Raw genomic sequence first — 12,549 nt, 5'->3', positions numbered from 1 at the left:
TGGATACAAAAAACAAAGAAAGTGAACTATTTGCTAAAAGTCCAGGACAAGAGTATAGTGATAGAAAAGAAAAGAAAAAAAAAAACAAACAGGAAGTCCATGCATAAAAGATCCAAATCCCTGCAGTATTCCTTAAAATGGTAATATCCAATAAAATGTCATTTTGGGAAATAATCAAGTAATTCAAATAAAGAGTAAACTAACTTTGCAGAGTTAGGAGGAAACTAAGCAGTTAAACTTCGTAAATTAACTGTGTAAAATGTTATAAAGAACAATTCTTGGTTTCCTTGCAGACTTTCTAAAAGAAAAACCACCCCTTTTTCCAAAGGAGTGTCTGTAAATAAGCCAGGCAAAGAGATAATCAAATTTAAATCTCTGTAATTCAGTAAAACTTGCTAAAAGACGACAAGGGGTTTCTATTGGAATTTAATTGCCCCAAATGTATAAAAGGGGAATGTAAACTATGTACAGCAGTGTAAAATTAGTTAACATACTGGAAAGAGTGTTAAAAATGTATACACTTAAAATGAGTAACCTTGTAATAAGGTGCAATATATAATTTTCTCTTAATAAAAGTCTTTAAGCCATGTTAAAAATAGTAACTGGAAACATCCCTCATGCTAAAAAGGTCATTTTAAATAAGTCCAAAATTAGCACAACAGAAAAACCATTACAAACTTGATCTGCTGTATAAAAAAAGGAAACTAAAAACACCACCTCATAAACTTTGATAACTAACAGTAAAATAATTAATTCACCCTAAACAAGCTTAAAGGCTAAAAGCCATTAAAACCTTGCATAACCATAGAACAAAACCCAAATAAGTCTGGAATCAATGCAATGCCTCTGTTTTATCCAAAGTCAGTAAATATATTTGTAAAAGGAGTATTTTAAGATGTAATCTGCCACCCCCAAAAGGGGTAGAAAAATGTTCTTTTGTCTTTCAAAAGAAAATCAGAAGGAGCTAGTACAAGGAAACTGCTTCAGCCTTGTGGTGCTCCAAGCAGCAAATTCTCTCCTTTGTAATAGAAGAAAAATCAAGCTCAGCTGGTTGGTAACAGCAACCTTGATCAACCAGCATTTCCAGTCGGGGAATCTGATAATGAGTCACATTTATCCTGAGGTTAAAGGGATCCTAAAACCACGGTGGCAAGGTCTCATGGGAGTCTTGTTAACCACAAACACACAGACAGCTGTGCAAACTTGGAGGAGAAATGGGGACGTTTTGGAAGCACCAAAATGAATCGAAGATGTTTAAACCAGAAACTGCAAATGCTAACAAGGTCTTTCCAGTCTCCCCAGGTACACAAGAAGGATTCAAAGATGACCATGCAGTTTCTTCTGTTGAGACTCCTGCTGCCCTGTGGCACCTGATGGATGGAGCAGAGAGTGTGCCATGTGAAGGAGAAGACTATTCAAATCCTAAAGTGTGGAGTAAGCCTATAATCCTATAGTTCAGAAATACAGTTAGCATGAATGGAAGGTTATCCCCACTTTCCTCTGCCCATCTCACTCACAAGACCCAGGGAAGGTTGTCCCATCTCAGACAGGGCCTTGGAATTTGGAGGGAGGGACAGTTGGCCCAGCAACCACATTCCAAGAAGGGCCATGCAAGTGAGAAGCAGGATATAGCATCATCCCATTTGCTATCCCAGGCTGGTGCTCAAAACAAATGTGCTATTGCTCTATGCTGTTATTGTCTCTCTTGCTATAATCTTCTAATAAGTACCCCTGGATGTGCCCATGTGAAGGCGCCATCATTACTCTTGTCAGCGCCTCTTCCATCCAATTAGACACATAGATGTCATTGCATGTTTGCTTTGTTTAAGCGACTTGTTAAGTAAAACCACTTGCAGTAGAGATAAAATGTTCTATAAACAATGGGCAGGGATATGAAGTAATCTTTTTAGATTATTGGCTTATTCTGCTCATTTCCTCCTCCTGCTAGGACCTATCCAGACTTGGGTAACACCCATGCTGTAGTTCCCCCCGACCCTGTCCACCAATAATCTATATAGTCTGACAGTGCTCCACTGAGTCCTGATGGGCAAAGTGACACTCCACCAGCTCTGTATGTAATAAACCCTCCTGCTAGCTTCATACATGGTGTCACTGACCTGGGGCCATAATACACTATGGTGGTGGTTATAGGAGCCATTGGGAGTCATTCAGCACCCTGATCATTTCCTGGAGGGGCACATGGTTGCACTTCCCCGTCTGAGTCTCTGTTATGATGTCCCCTAAGGAGCCCCACTGATCTTCTGCCCTTGGGATCTGAGGATTCAGGCGAGCTGCTTGAGCTATCAGAATATCGTCACAGGGGATCTCTGCAGGTGCCTCGTAGCAGGCTGCTTGTTTGTGATAGCTGCCCTCAACTCTTGGATTTCCCAATGATAATTAGAATGGCCTGTTTCCCCAGACTTACTCTCCTATACTTCTTTTACTAATTCTCTGATTGCTGCCTGTGACTCTTCTAGTTTTATAGCAACGTGATTAAGTTCCTTCTCCTGCTTGGTCAGCCTGTCTGATTGCTTTGACAGCTGAATATCCAGTCGACTGATTTGAGCAAGATACCCACTGTTTTGATTTTCTAAGCCTTCCACTTACCCCTGTATTTTTCTAGCTCTGTCATGCAATTCCTTAGAAGCTCTATATAAGCCATAGAACATAGCTCTTTTCTTGTTTCCTATTCGGGGTAGGCTTTTCCAATAAGAATTTCTCCCAGCAGCGAAATATGGTGGTCAAAGCCTCATGCCCCTTGAGCAGCCCTCCAGCCCAAGGATTTTTTCCTTTCTCAAATAATTCCACACAACATGGAAGAGAAACTTTATTTTGCACCAGTAGCCACTCAGCTTCCCCTATAGTCCAGGTGGACATCCTGGATAATCACCTCCAGATGGGACCTGAGGCTTGACAACCTCCCTACCGAGCTGCTCAAAGAAGCCTGGCACCTACTGACACTCGGCAGATTCAGCACTTGCCAAGAAGCGTCTCCCACAGCAGCTGGCTGTTTACTCTTGGTCAGGGCTGTCCCCGTAACACCAACTAGACCTTGCTGTCTATCCCAAAAGCTGCTGCACCCACAGTCAGGACTGACTCACCCCTCAGATCTAACACGTCAAAGACACGTGGCTTCAGGTGGCCTTCCTGCCACTGACTGCACTTGCTGGGGCCCTCACGCTGCCCAGTAACAGGGCACCAGGGCCGTTCCCAAACTACAGCACTGAGGCTGCACCGGACCCTATGCAGTCTCACTGCTCAGGCCCTTGGGAGGAGGCCAATCCTCCTGAAATCCTCCCTATCCTCCTCAGGGATTCGCCCCTCCTCAACTCCTGACCGAAAGGAGAGGGTTTTTCTGGTCCCCAGGGATTCACCCCTCCTCAATCCCTGACTGAGAAAAGAGGGTTTCTCTAGTCCCCTGACCAGTGACTACCCCTGGCTGCCACTGGGCAGGCAGTTGGTGGGCAACCCATCCCTATGGGAAACACAGCACTCCAGCCGTGGGCACTCTGCTCTCACCAATGGACTTTGCTCTGGCACTCACAGATGAAGCTTCCCCCACAGCCTTCTGGGCTACAAGTCAGTGACAGAGCCAGAAAAATAAATACAGTGAAGTGGTTAATGCCAGGCATCCTTCCGTGGTCACCAAACTGGTCTGTTGACAGAGGGTCAGAAAATGCATCCTACCCTGAAATACAGGTTCAGACACCCTTGCCGTGAATAGTCACCATGTATTAACCACTACACGAATCAAAGGTGAACAAACAATAAAGGATTTATTTAACTACAAACAAGAATAATGCAATAATCATTAAGATTCCGGTTGTCACTATATAAATAACTATGTACAGGTAAATGTGTTTTCCCTTCCCTCCTCCCCACTCCCTACCACAGTCCTGTAGGTTGATGGAACAGCCCAGGTAAGTCTGGTCACAGCAGAGAGAGGAAGAGGGATGTCAGGAGTGACATGGCACTTTGAACTGGATGGTACCTACATCTTCTTTCTTCAGTTCTGGTTTTCTTGAAGCGACGTCCTGTGTGGAGAAGTGCCTGGGAGGAAATGACAGGTGTGCATGTGACTGACAGTTTCCTTACCACTATTAACTAAAATCAATAAGGAGTACACTGGCCTATGAGCCCTAATACTGGATATAACTGATTGCCCTAGCTTCCAGATCCTACTGGCCTACAACGCCTCCAGGGGCCTCCTCTGAGTCTCCTGCCTACACTGCTGATGGGGCATAAGAGAGAGAGCCCTGAGGAACTTTTAATTTCCTCATTGCTTTGTGTGTTTGAAATACTTACCAGGGACACATTTCTCCTGTATAACATATGTAGTGCATATTTTTTAACCTCCATTGAGTTTTCTAAGGGATATTTCTGGTACAGGTTGCACTTCTCAAATCTGGGACTCTCACATCTGGCAACATTTGTGATGTGGCAGGACCACGGATATTCCAGGACCAGGGAGCGCTGGGGTTAGGACCGAGCCAATGTCTGGCAGCCTGGCTGGAGCCAGCATCCATGATGCCAGAACTGGAGTGGCAGCCAGAGCCTCTGCCTGCTTTATGGCAGCACAGGGCTAGAGTCAGAACCTCTGCCAGGCCCACAGCAGCATGGGGCTGGAGCGAGAGTCCCCTGGCTGCCCTACGTGGCCAGAATTGGAGTCTCCTGCCTGCCCCATGGGAGCACAGAGTAGGTTGGAGCCCTGTGGCAGCCCCACAGCAGAGTGGGACTGGAGCCCATCTGCTGCCTGCCCCACGTGGCCAGAGTCAGAGTCCCCTGCCTGCTTCATGGGGCAGGTTGGTGCCCTTTGGCAGCCTCATGGCAGTGCAGGGCCAGAGGTGGAGCCTTGTGGCAGTTCTGCAGAGTGCTGGGCCGGAGCTCTATGGCTATCCCAGGGAAGATGAGGCTGGAGCCATGGTAGCTCCTGGGAGTGTGGGGCCACCTGGCAACAAAAGCCCTGGACCTCCCCTGCTCCAGCAAATTCTCTTGTTTGTGACCCATCAGGTCCCAAATCTGCTGGACCAGGAAGGTGCAATCTATACCAGGCTTCGTAGGTGTTACTGTATATATGAGATTGAGTATTAGAATGTGAATGCTTGTCTCAGAGTAGAGTACTGTTGAAGACGAAAGTGCATCTACCTAAGTGGAAAGTATAAAGTGTTTATAGTAACCCATTTTTAGAGAAACTGTCTTATATAGTCTTACATCCTCTATGCTTACAGAAGACTATGCACGTGACCATAAAGAGATTAGAAAGGAAAGAAACAACGTAAGTGATGCTTTTCACATTTTTTAACAGCGTTAGGGTTATCAGCTCTCCCGGACCAGACATGGTTGCCACAAATGGTTTCTAGTCCATATATTTGGGAGAGCTGTCAACCCCTAAGAAGTGTGTGTGCCTTCAGGACCTAAAGGAACAGTAATGCAAACTGAAGGAGGTGAAGCACAATGTAGATCACAATGGTCCATCTAATACATTCATTATTTAACACATTGTAATTTGGATAGAGTTGTATATTTGAAAAATCATTGGGGAAAATTCACAATCTCAGTTGTAGTTTGTGCAGCATGTTTAGTTCAGCCACTTCTTCCTATTGGTCATTTAGGATAATGATTTAGCATATTAGGGTAAAGCTCCACTTTCTTCAAGTTCTTCCCAGTGAAAATAAGTATTTATCTCTCCCTCTTATGGTTAGGTTACAGTAGACGCTCCCTCTACCCTTTGCTCTGGCTAGATCTACACAAGGGTAGAAAGTCAATTTCCCGTATGCAATTCTAGCTATGCCATTAGCGTAGCTAGAATCGACATATCAGAATCAACTTTCTTACCTTGTGTAGATCACGGCTCTTCAGGCTCGTGCTGACATCTCTTACTCCACGCAATAGCATGGAGTACCAGGGTCTATGACCAAGCCCAGAGAGATCGATTTTGCAGCACCTTAACATGGCAAAATTGAACTCAGAGATTGGCCACAGTGAAGTCGATTGTCAGTTAAGTGAAGATTCACCCTAGGTCACACCACAGCCATGGAGACTGGAAGAACAGTTTTACAGATAAGGCTTTTTGTCATCTCTCTTTCTCTAAATTCAGGGGTTTTTTTGCAACACTCACTTTACTACTATCACATTTTTAAACAGGCAAATCTTAATACTGTGGTCTATTACAGTCAAAGGAGTGTTCTGCATAGAGACTATGCTGAAATACATTGGTCCACTTTTTAAAGAAAAAAATGTTTTATAAAAAAATATTTTCTGAATAGATTTAAATTGCCAGCATCATTTTAAAAATTGGAGTTAATCTTTCATCATGCTTGGGTATTGGACATGAAATTCTACTAAATTTCTAGTGCTCAATCAACGGCAAATGTTTTTGTGCTGATTTAGTTCTAGGAATGAGTAACGTCAACAAGTTATTGGCAAAAACACAAGAGGAAATGTTATTTCTAATGATGATTTACAATGCTAGGTGTTCAAATAATTATTGAGTTGTGTTTTGCTTTTAAACCAACATCTTATGACAAATGGATAAAAATTAAGCAACTGTGGGAAAGCAGGGAGAAGGGGCTCTTAGCAGATGCAGGCAGCTAGGCAGGCTGAAAGCTGAAGAGCAGCTTCAAGTTGTGCGTAACTCGCGTTAAGATGAGTTACGCATGCGAGTTACGCACAACTTGAAGCTGTGTATTTTGAGAGTTTACTCTACAAAGTTCTGGGACAATGGGTTAGGACAAGAGGTTTGAAACATAGGAAAAGATGGGTGCAAAGCTATAAGGGGGTTCTTACCATCACCACTCTGTAGGAGTTAGTCACAGCTGGCTGGAGAGGCAGGAGGTAGCTTAGGGACCTGACCCTGGGCTCCTTCCCCTCTTTCCAGGATGGGTGGTACTCACTGTTCCACAGTACTACACTGGCAAGAGAGCACAAGCTGATAAGGGGGCTGTGTGATCAGCTCACTGCCCCAGATATGTGATGGCAGGCAGACACACTGGACTCACTTATTCCTTGGCTTCCTCTGCTGTCTCTATGCAACTTTCCACCTTTGTGAGTTCCCCTGTGCAAGTGTATGGGTGTGTGTCAATGTGTGCTTGAAAGCTAGTTCCCCTTTTTCCTTTAACCCAATAGTAGCACTTAATAAATGTGACTGTAACCATGGGGTGCTCTTTAGTGCTAATAAGGTAACATTAATGGTGGAGAATGTGAGCAACAAAGAGTTACTTTCAACTTGAGCAGTAATTGACAAAGTCTGTTTGTGGATAGGCTGGTTAGCTCCAGGTTGGGTCCAATTTCCAGGGTAGATGAGGTAGAGGACTGGTGGCCATTTGTGGGTAGGCTAGCTGGCTCCAGGTTGGGTTCAGGATGCAGGGTGGATGCCATGCCATTGTTTAAGGGGAAAGTGAAAGGGTACCGTTAAGAATTTGCACCAAACAAACAAACAAACCTCAGTACTGCTCTAAGTTCACCCTTTGTCCGGGCTCACTCCTTGGCTAGTTCCAAAGACAGGCAGCAAATATGTCTAATAAAGTGAGCACTGTACACTTTGTCTTCTCTGTTATAATTGAAATCTGTATTTGAAAATGCAGAGAACATCCAAAATACTTAAATATTCTATTATTGTTCAACACTGTGATAAACTGCACTTTTTTCATTTGTGCAGTTAATTGCTCTTAGTATTTTAATTGTTTGAGAGCCCTATTCAACATGGTACTTGTTTTAGGCTAAGTGCTAAAGTCACTTTTGAAAAAGCTTTTCCAAGCACAGTTTACTTTGCCATTCAGACAATCAAGGAAAAAATACATCTGAGCTGTCAGTTGTTCGTCTGTAGCAAAAATATATTGCTGATGTTTTTTATAATGTCAGACAAAATGCTGTGCTGTGCTGAAGTGAAAGGATGTAAAGCTTACTGAGCAGCCTTTCCATGTTAATCTTCTTTTCTCATAAAAGGACATTTTAAAAAGCTGCCATCCTAATCCTCTCTTAAAGTGCTATGCAGATGATTGATCCTAAGGTGTAAAATTCTGAGTTTAAAGTCACAATTTCATTAAAACCCTTATTTTCAAAGTGAGGCTGTTGCCTATGTATAGCTGCACTGTTTTTGAGGAGGAAAAAAAATTGAACTTTTCCCATAGATGTTTATCAGTTTTTTAAAAAATATTTTTTACTCAAGCTTACTTCTGTATCATTCTTTTACTCCCTGTATTTCAGGGGTATTAGAGATCTGTTTACATAGCAGCATGTATGTCCTAGTGGTATAACCACATTTGATAATATATTTGAAGGCCACTAAACCATTTTAGACTGTTTGCTAATGTGTATATATCAAATTATCCTCTATGAATGAAAAGTATTTCATGGCAGTTTACGTTTTGTTTAGTCATTAATTAAAAATCCTTTTCCCTATTGTAATCATCTTCTCTTGTTCATACAGTTAGAAAGCTTCAGAATTAATAATTCAATAGCTTTTTAATTAGAACAGCAGTTAACACTGGTTACATGTAATAGTCACAAAACACATTAGAGAGATTTCCACCAGTTTATACAGATGTGCCATGAAAAAACTAAAGGATAATGGCAATAGAAACTGTTTGTGTCCATAATCAATGGATGTTAGAAATCACAAACCAAGTTTTACTCATAGATCCACTGATGAGCACAGCTTGTGTATTCAATCAACTCCTCAGGCGTGAACCATAGGTTGATCTCTGTCTCAGCAGTTTCTACAGAATCACTGCCATGAATGATGTTCCTACAGAGAAGATAAAGAAAAGTCAACTACTGAATTAAAAGCACAAGATTTTTTTTATATATATGAAAAACCTCACTGGTTATCGTGACTACAAGTACTAATAAACATATGCAACACAATTGGCTTTTCTCATCAGTCTTGATAGTGGGGGCAGAAAGAGGAAAGCACACCTCCATTTATACAGCAGTTCTACATAAGAGTCTAGCAAAAGTGGACCCCTGCGTCTGCATGAAGTTAACAGGGGTCTTCCTCTATATAATTACTTTGCAGAATATGAGTTTTTCAGCAGTTAATAAGCTTTTGTTACCAACTGTTATTTCCTAACATTCATTCCAATTAATACATGTTATAAAATGGCATTCTTGTTTACTAGGACATCCTCATACACAGGACCAGGAGGCAAGAAGTCATGCAGAGAGCTTATTAATTCTTATAAGATATGTATGGTTGTGTTAGTACTCACATGAGAGACCACCAAGAAAAAAAAATGTGGTTCTGTAGAACGTATTTCAGGCCTTGTCTAAATTTCAGTATTTGCATTCTGCTGCTCCAATTCTTCTATCAGTTTAAAGTTAGTATAATATTCACATTACTAACATCATTATAAATCAATTAAGTAAGTCCATATTGAAAACTGGTTTAGTTTTCTGAAGACCATTTGAGAACATACCTGCCAACTTGAACACAGAAGTCCCCACGGATGGTTCCAGGTTTGGAATCTGCGGGATTAGTTTCCCCCAGCATTACTCTGACAGTCTTAACCACATTAAGACCTTCCCACACCTTAAAAATAAAATAAATCCATTACAATTACAGAATCCAAACTGTAACTAACACAGTAAGAGTTGGCAATGTTATCCAGTCTTGATCCCATCATGGTACAGGTGTTAAGTCCCCTTTTTCAAAGCATTTGTAAGCAAGGCATCAACAGATTGGAGTGAAACAGTCTCTGACAAACTGTAGTAACTTCCACTGACTGCTTGCCAAAAAAGAGGGTACAGAACAGATTTAAGCGTAACAAAAAGGTAGGCAGCCCAGTTCAAATTCTCCTAAACTCAAAATTTCATAAGGATCTCAAATATTTTAGGGATGACATTTTTTAAAAGTCATACTTATATAAATCAAAGGTTTGTCTACAATTATGCAGTATAAATCTAATGGTCAAGATTTCTCGACTTGAAACATTAAATATTTCATTGTTCTTTTTTTTCCAGCTTTATTTTGTGTATTTGACATCACTTTTTACAGTCAGTTTTCTGTTTATATCCACTGCCCCTCAGCACACTGCAATAAAAAAAGACCCCTGTAAAAAAAAAATTCTTGTAAGCCCCAAAATTAAAGGGAAACAGTTGCACCTGTAACCACAGTTAATCGTTTTTAAAAGTGTGTAATTTCAAGTTCTTGGTGTCATTTTCAATATGTAACACAGATGAAGTTAAGACACATCAACTTTTTAGGTTTTTTTTAAGCAAGTTTAAAAGCTCACCAGAGCTACAACAGGCCCAGAGTGCATATATTTAACCAAACCAGTATAGAATGGCCGATCTTTCAGATCAATATAGTGTTGTTTCAGAAGGTCATTGGAGGCCTACACAAAAAAAAAAAGTAGTTTACTCTAAGAATTTAAGAGCGTCTTTAAATCACAAGAGATTAACCACAGAGCACTATTAATCCTTAAATAGGCATGCACTTTAAAAATGAGTGATTCCAGCAACTGCCTGGCTACGTGTTGCTTCGTTTATATGAATTTAAAATATAAATTAAGTCACAAAGTTGTTTCAGCAATATCTTATGAGAAATTTGTTTTCACTATAGATGTTTCACAGATGCCTATTAAGTGTAAACAGCAACTATACCAATATTCCTGTCAGGCTAAGGGCATCAGACTAATACAATTAGGTTGCTCAGGATGTCGAAAGCTGGATGCTGGAAAATCTCAAAAAATATCCAGACACAAAGATTGATATTTGATATTTCTGCTCAATTTCACTTTAAAAATTACAATAGATTTTCCACTGCATGAAGTACACTAGCGTGCTCTAAGATTTCATTTTATGCATAAATGGAAAAAAATATAGAAATGAGGGGAAACTCACATGCATGAATTTCATGGCCACCAGTTTGAAACCTTTCTGTTCAAATCTCTTGATGATTTCTCCCACTAGTCCCCGCTGGACTCCATCAGGCTTGATGGCAATGAAAGCGCGCTCAGAAATAGATGCCATTGTCCTACAAAAGGGATTCCATATTTCAGGACAAGAGGGCAAATGTGGTCACAACAGAAATCTAGAAGGCACAGCCACAATCTTACTGTGCTCTGAATTATTCTCTTGGCTGATATTAGCTAAATCTGACTGTTGTTAAGCTACAATCTGTGTTGATCTAGTAAATCATACAAAGACGATCCAGAAAGCTCTTCAAAAAAAAATTTAGCATGACAGCCCTGCAAATAGTGAAAAGAAGGTGAAGAGCATTAGTCCACACCAACAATGTAGATATTATATATTAAGCAACGAATACAGATTATATAGCAGGTGTATTCTAAATTTCACAGATACCTCCAGTTAAGACAAAAACTGCTAAACTGATCTATATGTACAGCCAATCAGTGTTGTAATGAATTAGCCTAAGACTGTGTGCTGAGGGAATGAAAGGAAAGTCGTAGTGCAATAACCAGAGTGCCATTTTTAGTGGCACAAGCCAAACACCACACAGCACCGCAATCACCCAGGTTTACAACCGTTTTAACATTTTGGAAAAACAAAAATTAATCATTAACAAATTAAAAACCCCTCTCTTCTTAAACCTTAACAGTATGGTAGTGACACAACAGCATATATTAACAATATGGCAGTCACACAATTCCCATCCCTATCAGCATCGCATAGAATCAGAGGAACAAGCCCGTTATTCCAAAGCAATTGCAATCAGGCTGATCGGGCTAACCTACAAAAAGCAATTCAGCGCCTAAGAACAACGCTCCCGCTGCAGACAGCCCGGAACATACGGCCGCTAGCAGACAGCTGTGCAGAAGTCTCCTCACAATTCCTTTCCCCCGTATGAACCCTGAGTCTAGCACTTGGGTGGCTTATGCACCCCTCTTGCTTCCACACCCCCTCAGTCCCTCTTCTCTGAACAGCTGCACGCCGCGCCCCGCCCCGCCCCAGCAGCAGCGCCCATCCCCTCACCTGCCCGCCTGCTCGCCCTACCACCAGCTGTAACGCCGCCGCTGACCCCAGCCTCCCGCGCACCGAGCTCTGAACACGCCCCCTGGCTGCCCCCACGTGCCCCAGCGCACACGGGCGGGCAGCCAGCCAGCCGCTGGGGCCGGGACACACCATGGGGGAGGCTGTCTCGGGGCAGGCACGGGCCGGGCGGCGGGGTCTGGGGGACTGAGGCGACGCTCTAGGCCGACAGAGCGTAGCAGAGCGACTCTCGACTGCCGATGTGTGGCCGCGCCGACGCGCTTGCCGCACAGCGCGTCTCTATGGCAGCGCCAGGAGGCTCGGGGCGCTTCCACCCGGGGGCTCAGAGAGGGCTTCGGCCGGGCTCGCGAGGGCGCTGGGCGCACAGCGGGGGCGGGCAACACCCTACAGTGACCCGAGGGCGCGATTGCATACGGACAGTCCCATTGTTCGGGGCTGTTAGGTTCCCCCCCCACACACACGCCGTCCTCCGTCTCACGCTGTCCAGTCACCCTGCAGCCCTGAGGGCCGCCTGTCACTCGCACACGGTTGCGTCCACACGGGGCGGGGTTGGGGTGCAGGTATGCTGCTGGCGCGCCCCTCCGACCCACTCCTGTC

General features: G+C 43.0%; 1 protein-coding gene across 5 annotated transcripts; it reads right to left on the bottom strand.

Annotated features, from left to right (window-relative positions):
* Nucleotides 1–3,929: 3,929 nt before the first annotated feature.
* Nucleotides 3,930–12,138, bottom strand: LOC142023545 (nucleoside diphosphate kinase-like). Of its 5 annotated transcripts, XR_012648255.1 has the most exons (7): nucleotides 11,935–12,138; nucleotides 10,843–10,975; nucleotides 10,233–10,334; nucleotides 9,417–9,529; nucleotides 8,623–8,746; nucleotides 6,787–6,910; nucleotides 3,943–4,050 (listed from the first exon to the last, which is right to left on the bottom strand). XR_012648255.1 is itself a non-coding variant. In XM_075014617.1 (6 exons), the coding sequence occupies exons 2-5, from the start codon at nucleotides 10,969–10,971 to the stop codon at nucleotides 8,629–8,631; spliced, it is 462 nt and encodes a 153-aa protein (XP_074870718.1). In that variant the 5' UTR covers nucleotides 10,972–10,975; nucleotides 11,935–12,138; the 3' UTR covers nucleotides 3,930–4,050; nucleotides 8,623–8,628. The 5 variants fall into 5 exon arrangements, 4 of the variants coding, with proteins under 4 accessions (XP_074870718.1, XP_074870717.1, XP_074870719.1 ...); XM_075014617.1 differs by lacking the exon at nucleotides 6,787–6,910 and having other exon boundaries at nucleotides 3,930–4,050; XM_075014616.1 differs by lacking the exons at nucleotides 3,943–4,050; nucleotides 6,787–6,910 and having other exon boundaries at nucleotides 8,451–8,746.
* Nucleotides 12,139–12,549: the final 411 nt, after the last annotated feature.

Source organism: Carettochelys insculpta, chromosome 20 (assembly GCF_033958435.1).
Source record: "Carettochelys insculpta isolate YL-2023 chromosome 20, ASM3395843v1, whole genome shotgun sequence".
NCBI lineage: Eukaryota > Metazoa > Chordata > Testudines > Carettochelyidae > Carettochelys > Carettochelys insculpta.
Note: the sequence above shows the minus strand (reverse complement) of the source record. Positions and strands in the feature narration are given on the sequence as shown.